We start from the raw sequence: 18,685 nt of genomic DNA, 5'->3' as shown, positions 1-18,685 counted from the left end.
TATTTTTAACACGAAAGTGAAAGTGACCATGAGCCAAGTCCTGCAAGCAGCCTACAGCAGCGGTTCTTAACCGCCCTAATGCTGTGACCCCTTAATACAGTTCCTCATGTTGTGGTGACCGCCCCCCCAACCATAAAATTATTTTGTTGCTACTTCATAACTGTCATTTTCCTACGGTTATGAATTGTAATACAAATGCCTAACACGCAGGGTATCTGATATGTAACCCCTATGGGGGTCACGACCCACAGGTCTGAGAACTGCTGATCTAGAACACAACAAAAGTCCTGACTAAGCTCTGGGTTCTCCCAGCAGCACAGCCTTGAAACGTGTCGATTTTAAACCCGGGAGCTGTGTGGACTGTAAGAGGGGCGGAAATACACATCAGATACGGTACACCTTAGCATTTATAAGTCTCTGGTTTTGAGCCCCTTGTCCCCAAGCATAGAAGGAAAGAGGAAGAGGAGAGGGGACAAGGGAGAAGAGTTGTGGGAAGGAGACTGAGGAAGTCTGTGTTGTGTTAAGCCAGTAAGTCTCTGCTAAATTGTTAAAGCAGCGATAGGAAATCCATAGACCCTCTGTATTTCCCTCACTGCAGTCACCAAACGTCTTCATCACATGGTATATTAATTTTGCTACTAGGGGTCTCACACACTAGGTTACAAGCCCCTGCAATCTGGAATCACGTGGAGCACAAAAGAGGTGCTCTCAACAGAAACTCGACAAAGGCGGAATTTTGACCCAATCTTGATTGGAATCATTTGAATACTGTGGCACAAACACGGACTCGGAGAAGTTGTACTGCCAGCCCAGGGTGGATCAGCAATGGCAGAGCCATACAGAGCCAAAGCCTGAGGCCCCTCAGCACTCCAGAACCGTGGGCAATCAATGACCTGAGTGCAGAGATCCAACCCACAGAGTGGCACCTGACTGCAGGAATTCAAGCTATCCTGGGCTACACGGGGAGATGGAGGCTGGTCTGAGCTATAGACTCAAAAGACAAAGAAGCCAGCATGGCCAGGGTTGGGGCACAAGGCACGCAGAGCGGAGGATATTCTAGAAACCTTGAGAAGGAATGTTCTAGGTTTAAAAAAAAGAAAAAACAAAAGAAAGAAAGCAGGGATCTAGTCGATTATTTTGCTTAGAAAATTTGGAATTTGGAACTTATCATGTAAAGCATGGGGTGTGCAGGGGTCAGGTTAAGAAGGAAGTGGAAACACAATTTGGACATTAAGCAAGATGGTTTTGAATAAGAAATCCTTGGGAACAAGCTTCCTCTGGGCTGGGCCCATGCCAGTGGCTCTTTATGGTATTCTCGTTCTTTCTATGATGACTGACACACGTGGGCACAATTCCTGATCCTCTGCCATCCACCGGGCACCTTGTCACACATTGGTATTTCTTTCTACCCCACTCCCACCCTCCCAAACACCCTCCCATCCCCAGGAGCTAAAGACCAAACCCAGGGCTTTGCGCTTGCTGGGCAAGTGCTGTACCACTGAGCTAAATCCCCAACCCCTTCTTCCTTCATGACAAAGCCTGGCTGTGGTCAACCCATGCCTCAACTGGAGTTACCGGCAAGGGCCACCAACCCAGTTGCATGTGACTGTTCCCTGCAGACTATCTCAAGCTTTTTGTTGAGATAAATAGTATCGCAGTGTACACACTTGCCTGCGTGGAGTTTTTCTAATCCATACAGCCAAATCCTTTCCCAAATTGGCCCAAAGAACACCCCCACCGAGGGCCTGTCCCCACCACCACCAATATCTTCTTGTTCAGGGGGCACTGGCAGTGATGTGTTTTCCTAATTTCCTGAATTTGGTAAGGAAAAATCCATCCACAGTAGAATTGACATTTTCACCTACCAATCCCCAGTCGGGGTAAACCGCTGGGGGTCTTTTGAAAAGGATTTGGCTGTACCTTGACTTTCCTTGTTGTTTTCTTAATCACACTTATTCATGGACGGTGGTGCACGGCGTCCCAGCCTGAATACAGAAGGCAGCTTTCAGGAGTCAGGCCTCTCCTTCCACCACATGGGTCCTACAGACTAAACTCAAGTCATCGGGCGTGGCAGAAAGTGCCGTCTTTGCTGAGCCATCTTCCTCGAATTCGGGTTTTTCTGAGGCAGGCTCTCAACTCTAACTGAAGATGACCTGGACTCAACGGTGTGTAGCCGGGGTTGGCTCTGAAATCACAGAGATCCTCCTTCCTCCGCCTCTGGAACGCAAGGATTGCGGGTAGAAGCCACCACACTACTTCTGTTTCAATTTGAATTTTTAAATTTGAATTTTATGAGTGAGGTCAGACATTCTTTCCATGTTCATACAATTCACTCCCATTCTCTTTTGAGGAACTAGGGAGATCACTTTTAAATCAGGATAAGGAAGTGGGTAGGGAGAAGAAAGGAGCCTCTGCACCAAGGTACAGCCCAGCATCCTCAAGCCACATCCCTCATGACCTGACTCCCCGCTTCGGAGCAGCCCTGCACCACCTCCACGGTCGAATGGCTCTGATTGGTGGAGACGAGTGACAGTCTCTCACATGAATGATCCTGATTGGTGGAGACGAGTGACAGTCAGACATTGTCGCTGCCCTTACTTGATTTTTGACATCTGCTCATCATTAGCTACTTTCTATAATGTTAAAGAATTATATTTATTTTTTATTATTTACAAAACTAGGATTATCTATAATGCTTTTTTGCACCTCCTTAAACTTTATACCGAACCCGGTTCCGCTTACCCTAGTCCTGTCCCTGCCGTTTCCCCCAGTTCCAAAGACTGTGCTTTCCACGGAGCTTCCTGGAATGGTAGATTACTAAATAACATGCTGCACGTGACAGATTTGAAACAGAATGGCTACGCCATCTATCAAGCCACTGATCTCCGGGGCCGATTCAGTTGATCTGGCGGTGGAGGCAGCCCTCCCTCCCCGCCCCCTCCTTCCTCCTTTATTCCTCCACGTGTCTCTCCTGAAGATGCACAGGCGAGGAAGATGACGGCCTTCCCTGTAGAGGAGAACCAGTCCTCAGTCAAAGGCGTCCGAGTAGCTGCTTTCCTTCATTAGGGCCGTCACATGAGCTCTCAAGGTGCGCGCGTCACTTCGCCACTGACTTCTTGGGGTGCACGTAAAAAGATTTCGAATTTTTTTCTAACTTACCAAATATTTTATTTTTCCTATCTCCAAAATAAAAAACAAAAACAAAAACAAAAATACAACAAGCATAGCAATCTATACTGTGATAAAAGCTGTATGAGAGCCTTAAGATATGGCTCAGTGAATCCAAGTCCATACTGCTCTTATAGAAGGCCCGCATTTGGTCCCTGGCACCCATGTTGGGAAGCTCACAACTGTTTATAGAACCAGCTCCAGGGGGAATCAGATGCCTCTGGCCTCTGAGTATATGTGCACTCATGGGTGAGTCTCTCTCTCTCTCTCTCTCTCTCTCTCTCTCTCACACACACACACACACACACCCATACACACACACAGTTAAATTTAATTTAAATATACATTTTATGTGTAAGTGGTCTTCCTATAAATGCCTTATTTTGCTTTTACTTTCAATCAAAGGAAATTGGACTTCTCTTTTCTGTGTTGGCATTACCAATGTTACAATCACGTGCTCTAAAACTATCCTAATGGATAGAGCAGAGCCCCCAGAAGATACCCTGTACCAAGGGATGATTCATCTGTGGGGCTGAACAGAAAGAGAAGGCCTGAGACTCCAGCCTTACTCGGGATGGTGGTCAACTTAAACTGTGGATGGCCTACTTCTGGAATTTTCCACTAGCTCATCATAAGTAATTAAGAACCCAAGAAGGGAAGCCATGTCTAAAGGAAGACTCCTGTGATGTTCAAATACAAGAGACCTCAGTCCAGCAGGGAGAGAGAAGAGACAGTTGCTATGGCACCTTCACCTGTGGTATATTCACTGGTCAGCAAACAGAGCCAGCTCTGGGCTGGGCGCTACAGCCATAACCACATAGGAATACGGGCCCATGCTTAGCCAATTAGGACGTAGGGATGCGAGAGTCAGCATGATCCTTATCTAACCACTACTGCATGTGCGAAGGTCACTGTTTCTCAGAGAAGCCTAATCCTAGTAATACAGAGAGTAAATGAGATGTCTCTGGCTGGTGTCCAGTTTCTTAATGGAGTGGACTCAAGCAAGCTTAGCTGACCTGTGGCCCAGGGCTCCATGTACCCCAGGGTAGCTATGAAATCAGCTCACGCGTTTGTAAATGATAGCATCCTATTGCCACGTCAAGAGGACACAGCGAGCGTGTAGCAGGGAGTTAGAGGCTCAGGTGGAAATGGGTATGAAAGTTATCACCGGGGTGAGAGAGAGAAAAATGATTCTATATGACCTTCAGGTGTTTCCAGAGTTAGACATCAAACACAACCCTGAAATGCCTTGTGGGTCTTAGTGTTATTTGTTAGAAAGCTCTGAAAGTGACACTGCTATCAAACAAGACAACAATGGAATCTCCTGTGTGTCAGATAGTTATTAGGGGCTGGGGGATGTATCCCACTGCTCCTTATTAGGAGAAATAGACAGCAGAATATGAAATAAAGTTATGATATTTTAATCAAAATACTGAACAGTATATACACAATGGCTGTAATTGCATGAATGTTCCTTACTGAGGGGAACTCACAGGGCTCCCGTGAGGACAGGTGACAGGGCCAGTGGAAAGAGTTCCTCATCTGACAAGTGACCCGGAAGCTGTGGTGTGGACGACGGCAGGTGACATGTTCTGAGAAGCAGTGTTTGTGGTGAGAGGCCACTGGAAAGATTGCCACAAAGAACAACATGACTGAATGATGTTTTCGGAGCTCTCTGGGTGACTTTGGGTTCTGGAAAGGAATGGAATCCTGGGTTGGCAGCTGAAGAGCAAGCCTAGATGGAAAAAGGGACCGAGGACTCCTGGGGACGGGAGATCTCTACAGAAAGATGTGAGGAGAAAGGTTTTTGTATGTTTCTTTTGGAACACAGTCTCACCGTGTAGCCCAAGCTGGCCTGGAATTCCAGAGCCTGGGGGCTCAATTTCCCAAGTGTTGGGATTGTGGATGTATGTACTACACCTGGCTTAGAAAGGAATTCTCCCCCCTCCCTCCCCCCCCGCCCCGGAGCTGAGAACCGAACCCAGGGCCTTGTGCTTGCTAGGCAAGCGCTCTACCGCTGGTTGGGGTAAATCCCCAACCCCTAGGAATTCTTAAAGTCCTTCATATGATGGAGCACTTTAACAGGGAATGGATGAGCTGGGCTCCAGACAAACGGGAATAGGTAAAGAATGACAATGACAGTGTCCAATCAAGAAAAATCAAGATCAAAGTGGACACGTAGCTCTGAGTAAACAGCCCTCTTACCGCCAGAGAACACCGGCAATGGTGGTGGGTGATTCATTCCCTCTCCCTCCTTCTCTCCCCCTCCCTCTCCCTCTCCCTCCTTCTCTCCCCCTGCCTCTCCTCTCTCTCCCTCCCTCCTTGCCTCCTTCTTCTCTCTCTCCCTCTCCCTCCTCCTCCCTCACTCTCCTTTTCTCTTTCAAAGACAATATAGTCCTGGCTGGTCTGGAACTTACTATCAGACTGGCCTCAAGCTCACGGAGATCCAGCTGCCTTCCTCTGCCTCCTGAGTGCAGGAAATATACACATGACAAGAAATGGTATAAACCGATAAAGAATCTATGTAAAGAAAGTATTATAAATTTAGATAATCAACAGATAATGCTCTAAGTAGTTCCATCAAGAAAGTGTAAGCAGAGGTTGGAGAGACGGCTCAGTGGCTAAGAGTGCTCCCTGCTCTTCAGGAGAAACAGAGCTCTTTCTGTTCTCATACTGCAGCCCACAACCTCTGTAACTCCTGAAGATCTGACGTGCTCTTCTGGCCTCCTCAGGCACTGCACTCACGGTACACACACACACACACACACACACACACACACACACACACACACAGAGGTATACATACACACATGAGCAAAACACCCATACATATGAAACGGAAATGAGTTAAATTAAAATCGTCAGAAAATTACAGTCTGGGAGCAGCAGTGCACATCTATAGACCCAGCTACTCAGGGGGCTGAGGAAGGAGTTTCTCTCTGTCTCTTAACTCCAAGAGCTTAAGACCAACCTGGACAACACAGCAAGATTCCCCTCCCCGCCCCAGGGAGGACAGGGAGGGAGGGAGAAGGAGGAGGGGAGGCTGAAGGAAGGTGGGAAGGGAGTAACTACCAAAAGAAAGAGCTAGGAGTTTGCGTATGGTGAGGAAAGACTAGGGGCTTAGAGTCGGTATGTATGTATGTATGTATGTATGTATGTATGTATGTATGTATGTATGAGAAAAGCAGTTTCTATTTTTAAAGGAAGGATTCAGACTTTTCAAAACCTATGCTTTCTTACTGTGCTTTCTCCTTTTCAGTATTCACTTTTATCAGGCAAAACCCTCTCTGCCTTTCCATCATGTATCAGATTTGTCTTGTGGATTTCTTAAGTTTTATTTTTTGTTTTGGTTTGGCTTGCTTTTTTTTTCTCCTAAAAGATGGGTGCCATACCATCTAACAAGCATTTTTTAATTTTACTTTTCTTGGATATTTTATGTATTTACATTTCAAATGTTATCACATTTCCCGGTTTCCCCTCCAGAAACCCCTTATCCCATCCCCCCACCCTTGCCTCTATGAGGGTGCTCCCACTCCAACCACAACGCCCTGGCATTCCCCTACACTGGGGCATCAAGCCTTCATAGGACAAGGGCTTCTCCTCCCACTGATGTTAGACAAGGCCGTTCTCTGCTACTTATGCAGCTGGAGCCATGGGTCCCTCCATGTGTACTCATTGGATTGTGGTTTAGTCCCTGGGAGCCCCGGTGTGGTCTGGTTGGTTGATATTGTTGTTCTTCCTATGGGGTTGCAAACCCCTTAGCTCCTTCAGTCTTTTCTCTAACTTGACACGCATTTTCAAAGGTTCTTTTTCTACTTGCTGTGGAAGAAGATGAACCCAAGAGCAGTAGCTTGCCAATGACTCTCCTGGCCTTTGCCTTAAGCAAACAACAAAACGGACAAGCTCTCCCAGTCTCTCTAAGTGCCAGATCCAAGAGAGAATATTCACAACTCGGAACTGGGAACTAGAGAGGCAGCTCAGTGGTTAAGACCACTTGCCGCCCCAGCAGCACCCACACGGCACTCACAGCCATCTGAAACTACAACTCCACCCTTTCCGCACCCTCTTCTGACCTCTGAGGGTACCAGGCATGCACACAGTACATCTACATGCATGACCTGCAGGCCGTCCAAACATGGTCAGGTGCGCCCAGGGTGTGGGCGTGGCCTCTGCCTCACTTTCACGCTTTCCCAGATAGGCTCGCCGGTCCATCCAAGTAATGGTGTTTTAAACTGATCTGTCCTGAGAACGTTCCGGGAAAGGGCTGCTCTGTTCACATTTAGTATGTGCTTACTGGCTTTTATTTACATGTCTTTCTGATCATGTATTCCAGAACTCAAACAACCTCCCTTGGATCATTCCTCGCTTTGTTACGCTCCTGTACATAAAGGCACACTGAAACTCAAGTATGGTTGTCTACAGCATCAGACTGAAGTCTGCCCCATTCCTTCCGGTCCTCAGATCCCAGGTCTGGCAGCCAAGATCTGCACAGGTCGGCTGAAATGTTAGCACAGGCAAAACATAAAAACTTTAAAAAAAAATTTTTTTTTTTTAAGTTAGGGCTGGTGGTGCCGAGGCACGCTCTGGTAATTCTAGAACTCAGGAAAGCCAAGGCAGGGTTGTAATTTGAGACTCTTGCTCAAAAATAACAACGAATTGGAGAAATATCCTAGATGTTGTGTAAAATACCACATGGAGTCGGCAGTGGGTGGTATAGCTTTTTCCCCCTCCGTATTAAAAGTAGGAAGGAAGGAAGGAAGGGAGGGAGGGAGGGAGGGAGGGAGGGAGGAAGGAAGGAAGGAAGGAAGGAAGGAAGGAAGGAAGGAGAAAGGCTGTACACACACAAGACTGAGAAATCAGACACTGCATGGCCCACGCTAGGGCCAATGGTTTAGAGCAGAAGCACAGCTATGGGCTAACAGCGGGGTAATGAGCTAACTGGGGAGTTCCCAAAACTTCCTCTGGACAATCTCCAGGTAGAGTGAGGGGCGACTGTAGGGTGCTTACAGTGACTGGGGAAGCTATTCAGGACCCAGAGCCTTGGGCCCAGGAAAATTGTTTCAGCACAGGCTGGACCTCATGATCAAATGAGGTCCTGGAAATCCCCTGGGCTGGAAGGGCTTCGCTTCCACCTGCCTCTCCTGGAACTGGTTCTACAGTCGCCTGTGCGTGCCCACAGCCGACAGACACTTCTGTCCGCGTATACCCACAGCTGAAGAGCACCATCTCTCAAGTATGCTGAAGACTTTTCCCTCACTGAGGCTCAGCTACTCCCCAAGAGCTCCGGAAACCACATCCCTGATTACTGTCTCATTCTGGTGAGAACCAACAAGATTAACCAAGATAAATCACACGGCACTGCCTAACCAACTGGCCATGAGCAGGCACAAATGTGGGAGAGTGTGCACAGATAGCATGGCAAACTTCATCAGGGCTGATCCCCTGCAGCCTTGCTGTGTTCCTTGGATCTTGTTCTGTAGCTCGAAATGTGTCAGAATTAATAATATAGCCTATACACGACCTGAAATTCAAAGTAGCTCCCTTGCCTCAGCCTCCTAAGAGCTGAGATTCAAGGCATGAACCACCATGGGTGACTTCCTATTTTTTAAACTATTTTGCTTATGGGGCGAGAGATCTGGCTCAGCTTTTCAGAGCAACCACTACTCTTGAAGACCCAGGCTCAGTTCCCAGCACTCACAATGATCTGATCCGTAATCCCAGTTCCAGAGGGTCCAACACCCTCCCCACACCTCCCCGGGGAACTGCATGCACATGGTGCTTATACATGCGTGTATGGAGGATGCCCATATACATATACATAAAATAAATCTTAAAATTAGTTTTTGAGGGGCTGGAGAGATGGCTCAGCGGTTAAGAGCACTGACTGCTCTTCCAGAGGTCCTGAGTTCAATTCCCAGCCACCACATGGTGGCTCACAACCATCTGTAATGGGATCTGATGCCCTCATCTGGTGTGACTGAAGGCAGTGACTGTGTGCTCATATACATAGAATAAAAAATTAAAATATATATATATAATTTGAAATACTAGTTCCTTGAAAAGCAGATCCACTGAAAGGTTCTCTTGTCTACTTAGTTATTTTGCCTTTTACACTTATTTTATTGGGGCGGAATGCAGGCATGCCGCAGCCGCAGCACACATGTGAAAAACAGAGGTCAACTTTAAAGACTTGGTTCTCCCCTCCCAGCCTGGGATTCAGAGCTCAAACTCCATCCCGAGGGTTAATGTCAAGCGCCTGCACCCCCTGCACTATCTGTATAGCTCACAGGGTTCGTCATACTACATTTAAATAAGATTCGTTCCAGAGTGTGTTGGCTACGTTTCCAGAACCGGTTCTTCATTTGATCTCAGGCCTCTCGACCCCAGAGTGTTCCTCTCTGAAACCTGCGATGGCTCTTGCCTGGTTATCTCCTTCTGACCCTACCTCCTTCTCTGCTCCCTTCCTCCTTCCTAAATGGAGGCATTCATCCAGTACTGCTGCTGCTGCTGTTGCTGCATCCTCCCCCCCACCCCGCCCCCAATTTTTCAAGACAGGGTCTCTCTGTGTAGCCCTGGCTGGCCTGGAACTCAGAGATCTGCCTGCTGAGTGCTGGGATTAAAGGTATGTGCCACCACTCCCAGCAAGTGCTTCTTTTCTTTAACTATTTTCCCCCCTTAGGGATGGGGCCAGCATGCCACAGCACATATGTAGAGGTCAGAGGTCGCCTGTGGGAGTTGGTTCTATGCTCCCTTCACGCAGATCCAGGGTATTGAGTTCAGATCCTTGGGCTTCACGGCAGGTGCTTTCACCACCAAGCCACCTCCCTACCCCCTCCCAGGGCTTCCTCTTACACTTAACCTCCTTATCCTTCCTCCTGAGTAACTGTCCCTAACTTCCTTTGTCACCTGTGCCGACAGTAACGATGGCTGACAAGTACGAGGTGCCAGTCACTGTGCTCAGCTCCATATTTAAATCTTATGGGAGAGAGCAACGTTGTCTCTACTGTTATCCATAGACACACAGAAGTTTGAGGGCCTTAAGCAGCCTGGACAAAGTCGCCAAGACAGTGAGGGCACGGTCACCTCAGAGGCCCCACTGACAGCAGATGACCACTCTTTTTTTTTTTTTTCTTTTTTTTTTCGGAGCTGGGGACTGAACCCAGGGCCTTGTGCTTGCTAGGCAAGCACTCTACCACTGAGCTAAATCCCCAACCCCCAGATGACCACTCTTGTAGTTCACCCTGTCCCATTCAGTCTCCCCAGGACACTCTCTCCAAAGGACCAGAGCCATCTCTGGTAGCTGCTGCCCCAGGCTGACATTACTTTACTCACTGATGTGTTTGCAATGGTGAAGCTATTAGACCACTTCCGAACCCTGATCGTTGGCTCCCTTTACTTTCCCCTGGAAAATGTTCCTCTGGAAGGAAGTTCTCATACCCATCCACCTAGCCTGGAGCTCGGGCGAGGCCTGGGGCAGAGGGGAGCTTTGTACTTAACAGGTCTCTGCAGGTGTGACACCTGACTAAACATTGTTCACTGCCACTTCTCCCTCCTCCTCCTGTCTCCACGGGCAGTTCCTCCTGCTGACTTCCTATTTAGGACAACCCCCCTTGTTCTCCAGTTCCCCTTCTGAAGCCAGCTCGGGGCCCTCTCCTTCCTTCTGCTGGTGACCCTCACTTGACTTCCCTGGCCTGTGACTGTCTCTTATCTCTGTGGTTTCTATATCTGCCTCCCTTTCCACTCCATGGTCTCCACCCTGGAGCAGGCTCCCCTGGTCCAGCTTTCTTGGCTAACCATTCCCCATCCCCCCATCCCCATCCCCCATCCCCATCCTCCATCCCCATTCCCCATCCCCAGACTCCAGACCCCTCTATATTCTTTGTTTACATTTTTTGAGACAAAGTTCAACTATATAACCCAACCTGGCTTCAACTCTTAATCCTCCTGCCTCAGACTCTGTCGGGATTATAGACATGAGCTGCCACAGCCAGCCCTCTTCTCTATTCTTGAGGTCAAGCAACTCAGGTCAAAACTTCCCCCTCTATTCCCCTTCCTCAAGAGATGTCCGTGTTCCAGAGACGCTTGCAACAGGCTTAACCCCAGCAAAAGCCAGACCTACTAGAGCTCTTCGCATACAGAAAGTATTTCATCCGAGTTTATCAAACCCAGGAACCCAGTGCCTGCTTATGCTTTCAAAGTTTTGTTTTTGTTTTTTGTTTGTTTTTTTTTTTCGCTTTTGCTTCATCCAGTCAAAATGTTCTTATCCGTCACTGTCACTGTTACTGTCACTGCCACTGTCACAAGCCTCAACTCAGTCAAAAGACTTTCCCCTATTCCCTAAAAGCATGGCTATTTAAAGTGAGCAACCTTTCTTCTCCAACAGCTCCCTCTGTCTCTTTCTCCCACGTCCTGTGATTTATCTCCTGCCCCAGTCTTATCCACCTGGCCCTAGGGATCCACAATCCCAGTACTGTAGCTGGTGCTAAGAACCCAGCTGGTGGGAAAATTGCATCTACCCTCCAAGAGCTCCTGGCCCAGCCGAAGCAAAAAGGAGACTCCAGCAACAGCCACAGGACGGCCCAACATGTCCCACACCCACCGCAGGCACTGGGAAAGAGCAATACAGACATTTTCTCTATGGTGTGCTCTCTCCATGCCACCCTTTTGAAGACACTTGGGTGAGCATTTAGTTCATGCAGAGCTCTGGGCCACTATTGGTCAGCTCCAGGGCTTTGAGAATGTTGCTTAACTCCCTGACAGTTTCCTCATCAGTCAAATACCATGGTGAGTCAGTTCCCTCCGAGGGAAACTGGGAGGCACTGTGGAGTGATGTGGGGAAAGCATTTAAAGAACCTAATAAACTACACAATAAACAATGCAGTCTTTTTCGTTATCTGAATCGAATGACTGCTGGAAGTGTGGAACAAGACACGTGTGCACAGTTTCTGGGATCTCAGGTAACTTTTGAAAGTGGACCAGAAACTTGCCACCAACAGCAGGGCTCCTAAGACCTTCACCATAGGCCTCAACTCAGACTTCACTCTGCCCCTCCTTGTCACCAGTCCTGCCAGAGTGTAGGTGGGATAGCTGGGGTTGCCAGTGGCTTAAAATGATGATGGTTCAGCCTCCCCAGCACTGAGATTTCAGGTGTGAGTCACGACACTTCCGGCTGTTTTTTTTTCTTTTTTCTTTTTTTCTTTTTCTCTTTTTCTTTTTTTATTTTTGAGAAGAGTTGGAGGGGAAAGAAAGAACGCCTGGCTCTTGTTGCTGGGTGCTGGGACCGGTGAAGAAGGGTCTTGGGCTCTTAACTGAACTCCAGAGCCGAAGGGAGCCATCAGTCTTTTCCTTGACACTTGATTGAGCCTGATCCAGAACCAGATGTGCTGCTGCCACACCCCGGATGGTGCGAACATACTATCCTCTTAAGCCTCTGTACCTCCGTCATTAGCCAAAAAGCCCACTCTACTATGATCTGCATAAAGGTCTGTCCTTTTTTTCCCACAGCGTAAAAAGTTGTGAAGATTTCCCAGGCCTCCTGAGAGGACCAAGTTTAAGGTTACTAACCCTTGCTGTAATGCTACCCTGGCCCTTCGCCTTATGGTCAGTGCCCCCAGAAGGATCTCAAAACCTCAAGCGAATGGGAGGTGATAGGCTCTAGCTGCCGCTGGGGTCACGGCAGATGAGTGGTGTGGTAGGCAGCTCCGAAGTTAACCGAGAACAGTCAGGGTCCTAAAAAAAGACTGAGCCGCTCGGTAGTTGTGTGTCAGCTCTCAAGTGGACAGCTCCTTGCCCTGTCTTAAAGGGAGAGTGGTGTTTCCTCCGAGTTCAGGAGGAAAAGGACCCTTGTAGTGTAGCTACAGGGTAAAGGGAATGCGAAAAAGATGTCTAAGTGGAAGGTGAGAGAAGACCTGCTACCTAGGACCTGCACCGCTACGACAGAATCAGCTCTCAGGTCACACGCGCGCGCGCTAACCTTCCTGGGGCTCTCTGTGGGCTGGGAGGGAACTCAGAAAGCGGGGTTGCCAGGCAGGGCAAAGCTCGGGCCGAGAACCCCAGAGTGACTGCTCACACGCCCCATCCCGCTTCTCCCAGGGCTTGGGGCACCCGAGAGCCTGAACTCTCCTCCTTTTGGGCTTCAGTTTTCAAGCGTGAGAACGAGGGGTGACGTCAGGGCCCAGGTGTTCCCGGGAGCGCGCGCCCCTGGAGCCGCGCGATCCCGGGAGCGGACTCTTAGGATAGAGGCACAGCCCGGGGACTCGCTCCCGCGTGCGCTCCGGGCCGCCGTGCGCCACTCTGACTTACCCAGAAGTTCCCCTTGAACAGCGAACCCGTCATGCCGGCGCCGGGTTGGGAGCGGAGGGCTGGGCGCGGAGGACGGAGGGCGGCTGAGGACGGCGGGCGGCTGAGGACGGCGGACGGAGGACAGCGGGAGGACGGAGGGAGGACGGCCGGATCGAGAGGAGAGCTCCGACTGTCAGGGCCAAGGTCCGGCGCAACTTCGGAGTTCCACTGTCGCTCCGGGAAGCCGCCCCGGGTCCTAAACCACGCCCGATTGCGCCCGCCCCGCGCCCCGCCCGCGCCGCGCACCTGCAGAGGGTCACCCGCCCTGGCCCTAGGGCGGGGCCGGCCCAGTAGCTCTGCGGGTTGCGGCGGCCAGTCCGGGGCCCCAGCCTGCGGGACCTCTGAACAGAACCGGTCATTCTCCCCAGCCCACTCTGGGCTCTTCCCACCAGGACCTCTCGACCTAGAAATTCAGACTGTGGATCAATAGAAACCTTAAGAGACGCTTAAAACGTCGCCTACGGTGCTGATGCTACAAGGAATGGTGCGCACGCACCGCCCCGGAGGGGACTGCGGGTCTAAACTGCCGATTATATTGCGTTACCGATGTTTCCTGTTAGCTCTACATATCTTGTCCTGAACTCAGTTAAGGTCTCTTCACCACCAGTCCCACCCTGCTGTAAAAGCCAGGTTGCTTTCTGCTCCCCCTAGGCTCTAACTCTTCTAAGATAGAACCGATGGAGGAAAACCGAGGCTCACACGGGTAATCCCAGTACAGAAGAAGCTGACACTAGGTGTTCAAGCCCAGCCTGGGGCTACAGTGGGAGATCTTTCCTCATACACAGACAAACCAAATAGTACTCCAGGACAGGTCTGACTCCTCCTTGCTTGGTAATAGACAAGGTACTCTGTTCTGTGTGCCCAGTGCCCAGCCCGAAACTCGAGAGCTGAAAGATTGCCCCGATTCACACTTACTTAGGGGATGGAGAGACCAAAGCTAGAAGTCTGTCCTTCCCAACAGGACCAATGTCTTTCTTTCTGAATAAGAAGTGCTCATAGGGAAGAGAATGAAGACTAAGTAGCCCAGACTGACACCGAGCCCGGTTCCCGTCATGGCAAAGCAGCATTCGCTTCTGCAGCAGGCTCTAGTTAGACCCGGACACAGCACTCGACAATCGTGAATGACTAGAGGAAGCTCACGAAGGTTCTGCTCATTCACTCTTCCCCCAAGTCCTACCAGCAAGGTCACCTGTCACGACAGAGGTGAGCGAGAGCCTCCAGACCTGTTACTCTCCAAGGACATGTATCCATCAACCCGGTTCTTTTTTTTTTTTTTTTTTTTTTCTGGTTCTTTTTTTCGGAGCTGGGGACCGAACCCAGGGCCTTGTGCTTCCTAGGCAAGCACTCTACCACTGAGCTAAATCCCCAACCCATCAACCCGGTTCTTTACTGAGGTTAGAGGCACCGGCTCATTTTCCAGAGGACTTGGGTTCAATTCCCAGCAGCCACGTGACAGCTAACAGCAACCCTCTAACTCCAGACCCAAGGAATCTAACGTCCACTTAGTATGTTTTTGCTAATAAAGGCATGCAGGTGGCACACAGATATGCATGCCTGCAAAACACCCATACACGTAAAAAACTAAATCAAATAATAAAAAAAACAGTGAGGTTAGACCCAAGGCAGGGAAGCCCAGCTATAACTGCAGGAAGCAGCAGAGGCCAAATGTGCACCAGGAGGGGGGGAGAGCGGCCTTTCTGCAGGTGTGGGTGGACTACACACGACACTGAGGGCTTCAGGAAGCCAGAGCACTGAGGACACGATTTTTAACTTTCTCCCTCTCCTCTCCTGTCCCCTCCCCTCCCCCTCCTTTCCCCTCCCCTCCCCTCCCCTCCTCCAGGTCCCCTGTCCCAGTGCTGTTTGTGGAAGGTTCTTGTTGCTCGCTTGTATTTGAGACAGGATCTTACTAAGTTACCGAAAATAACCTTGAACTCACTCTGTAGCCCAAACAAGTCTTGAATTAGTCCCTCTCCTGCCTCAGCCTCCAAACTTGCTGGAATTAAGGGCATGTGCCACCATAGCCATCAGGAAGCCTGTGACAAATATCTTACATACAATTCTCATTATCTATATTTTTTTCTGGTTTTTTTTTTTTTTTACAAGACAGAATCTCACTATGTAGACCAAACTGACCTCAAACCCACAGAGATCTGCCTGCCTCTGACCTCAAGTGCTAGGATTAAAAGAGTGCACCACTGTGACTGGCTTATATTTTAACTGTGTTTGTATGTTATAACTGTAATGTGTATATTACTTTTAAATCAGTCTCAACAGGGCCCTCATGCTATATTGTGCTAGGTTTTCTGACACAGGCCTCTAAGGTCTCTGAATTTTAGCTCTCTTCCACCCCCTGGTGGTACAATTGAAAATTGAACGCAGTTGTTCAGGCTGACAGAAAATGTTCTTCAAACATGTTCAACAAAAGTTACTGTTGTTTATTACATCTGTTTGTCTCTTTCCTTATCTCTCTACCATGTGTGTTTGGTGACGGTGAGGACTTGTGTATGCCACTTCATGTGTGGCGGACAGAGGACAACTGGTGATCCAACTCATGTCTTCATATTTGTCAAAACAAAAAACCAAAACAAAACAAAAAAAAAAAAACCAAAAAACAAAAAACCCACTTTACCCACTGGCTAGCCCGTAGGCTTTGTGAATCTTAAAAAATACTGATTTTTATTTGTAACTATGTATATGTGTGGAGGATACTCATGGAGACCAGACAAGGATCTAGGACCCCCCCCCCGGGGGGCTAAAGTTACAGGTAGATGTGAGTCACACCACATAGATGCTGGGCAAAATTCTGTTCTTCTGGAAGAACAAGCAATAATCCCTCTTGGGCACTAAGCCCTCTCTCCAGGCCACACTCAAGTGTTTTGAAACGCATCACCCAAGCAAGTACTGTGTTTAAAAGGCAAGTTAGATGCGTGCTGTATATATATATGGGTCTGTGAGAAACTTGGCATATTTTTGCCAACGAAGCTAAATACTACCACAGAAATTATGCCATAATGAAACAGGGACTGTACCATTATTATAACTACTATGACTGTTTTTGACACAATCTCTTTCAATAATTGACATTCTGTGGCTAAGTGCATACTGTATACAAAGTTTCAAGTTTTTTTTTCTTTTTTAAGGTAACACTCTTTCACAAAGACTTCTGAAGTTCTGAAGTACACTTTTTCCCTAACCCCCTCCAAAAATTGATACCATATGAAGTTGCTTCCTGCAACTAAACAGTGAGAACTAAAACTCCCTTTAAAGGGGTATGGGGCCGTGTCACTCACATACTAAGTGTGCCTGCCTTTCCACTGCAGTCACGTGTCACATGACCATGGACTCTGAGCACATTCTCAAATACACAAAGTGGAAGACGTATACGGTTGCTTGTAGTAGTAGAGTAGCTATTTGGGGGAAATATTAAAATGTATCTATCTGTAGGGAATTAGTTCAATATATTGTGGTATATCCACACAAAGAAATCCTGCGCACAAAGGGGAAAAAATGAGAAGTCATCAAATATACTTCTAAACGGGAGACAAGGAAGATGCAAAACACGTTACCCTTTCTGCAGGGAGATCAAAGAATAAAGCTACATTTTGAGTGGTGCTCCCTCTCTGAGGCGGGAGAGGAGGCGTCAAATGTCACAGAAGGAAGACAGACCTGCTGTTCATCGTGTGCCATTTTGCAGCCTTGAATTTCCACCTTCCAAGTTCACTGAGAACCAAAGTCTTCTTTTCTTTTTTCTTTTTTTTTTTTCGGAGCTGGGGACCGAACCCAGGGCCTTGCGCTTGCTAGGCAAGCGCTCTACCACTGAGCTAAATCCCCAACTCTCAAAGTCTTCTTTTCAAAACTCTTCGGTAATACTGAAATTCTTGTACGATTTCCAGTCACATGAATACACGGCATCTCTTTATTTAGGAAATATTTACTGTGATGAACATCTCTTATGTAAGGTTTTTGTAAGAATTACTAATAAAGGAATTGCAGGTCAAAGAAACAAATGTTACTAAGGTTCTCAAAGTGTTGCATCCCGTTGTTTTCCAGAAAGGTCTTCGAAGTCTGTACTCTGTGGTGTGCCGGGAGCCTCTGCCTCAGCCCTTTCACAAACACTGGTTACTATCATTCATTCATCATCCCTGTGGACTTGAGGGTTCTTCCCCGGGTGGTTTCAATCATCCGAGCTTTAATCTCGACTTCTCAAGCAGTTGATGAAGTTTTGCACATCTGCTGCTCTCTCTCTCTTGTACATTGTTGATGCTCTTTACCCTTCGTGAAAAGGGAAAAAAAATCCTATTTTTCGAATCAATTTGTCGTCTGTTCTACGCACACCTTACCCCTCATTTCATGGCCTGGATCTGCCTAGCACATTATCAGTATTCGTTGATTTGACTGAATTGAGTTTCAGTTCATCAGAATTTTGGAGCCCACTTAGCATGTTTATGAAACCTCAGCTCTCCGTGTCCTCTGTAACCTTTTTCTGGTCAAACGTTCCCCCCTGGGGCAGTGTAGTCTGACTTCTAGTTCCAAGCGTTGGACGACTTCAGAACCGAATCAGCCCTTCCCCCACCTGCCAACCCCTCTCATTTTGCCTATTGCTGCAAAATCGGGGACTCTGATTTTTAAAAAGCACGGCACGTCTGTAATCCAGCAGAGGTAGGAGAACTGCTGAAAGTTCAAGGCCAGCCTGGACTACACGGGAATACTTGGCCTCACAAAGAAAACAATAAATAAATAAACTTAGTGGTTTAAAACAATAAACACTGCTGTGCAGTTTCTCTGAGTAGGAATTTAAGAGCTGTGTGGTTTGGAGTCTGTCTCCTCAGACTGCGGGCAACTGTGTACACCAGGCTCAAATGTGGCTGGAAATTTTACTTTTCTGATTGTTTCCATGCTTGTTGGCTAATTTGTGGCTGGCTATTTTTCTTGAGATTCATTTAACCTCCTGTAGCTCTGTGCTCAAAGCTTCTTCCGGTGCTGAAATCTGCTTTCCTCAGAGCCAGTGAGCTAAGAGGAATAGAGGAGAGAGACGGAAATTCACAGGGAAGCCACATTATTTATATAACTTAATCTCAGGCCCTATTTTGAGACATGTCACCAGCAAGTGCCAGGAGTTCCTACCTAGTACATACCCTGATCCAGCAGCCACTCTGAGACCAAATAGAGGCTCCCA

General features: G+C 48.2%; 1 protein-coding gene across 1 annotated transcript in view; it reads right to left on the bottom strand.

The window, feature by feature from the left end:
- The window catches only part of Pstpip2 (proline-serine-threonine phosphatase-interacting protein 2), an 84,014-nt gene extending 70,335 nt beyond the window's left edge, over positions 1–13,679 (bottom strand). Inside the window, exon 1 of the mRNA NM_001271281.1 lies at positions 13,471–13,679. Coding sequence (NP_001258210.1) covers positions 13,471–13,503 — 33 coding nt within the window. The 5' untranslated portion in view covers positions 13,504–13,679. The remainder of the gene's footprint in view (positions 1–13,470) is intronic.
- Positions 13,680–18,685: the final 5,006 nt, after the last annotated feature.

Source organism: Rattus norvegicus, chromosome 18 (genome assembly GCF_021556685.1).
Source record: "Rattus norvegicus strain SHRSP/BbbUtx chromosome 18, alternate assembly SHRSP_T2T, whole genome shotgun sequence".
Lineage (NCBI taxonomy): Eukaryota > Metazoa > Chordata > Mammalia > Rodentia > Muridae > Rattus > Rattus norvegicus.
The sequence above is the reverse complement of the archived record's forward strand: the minus strand, read 5'-3'. Positions and strand labels throughout refer to the sequence as shown.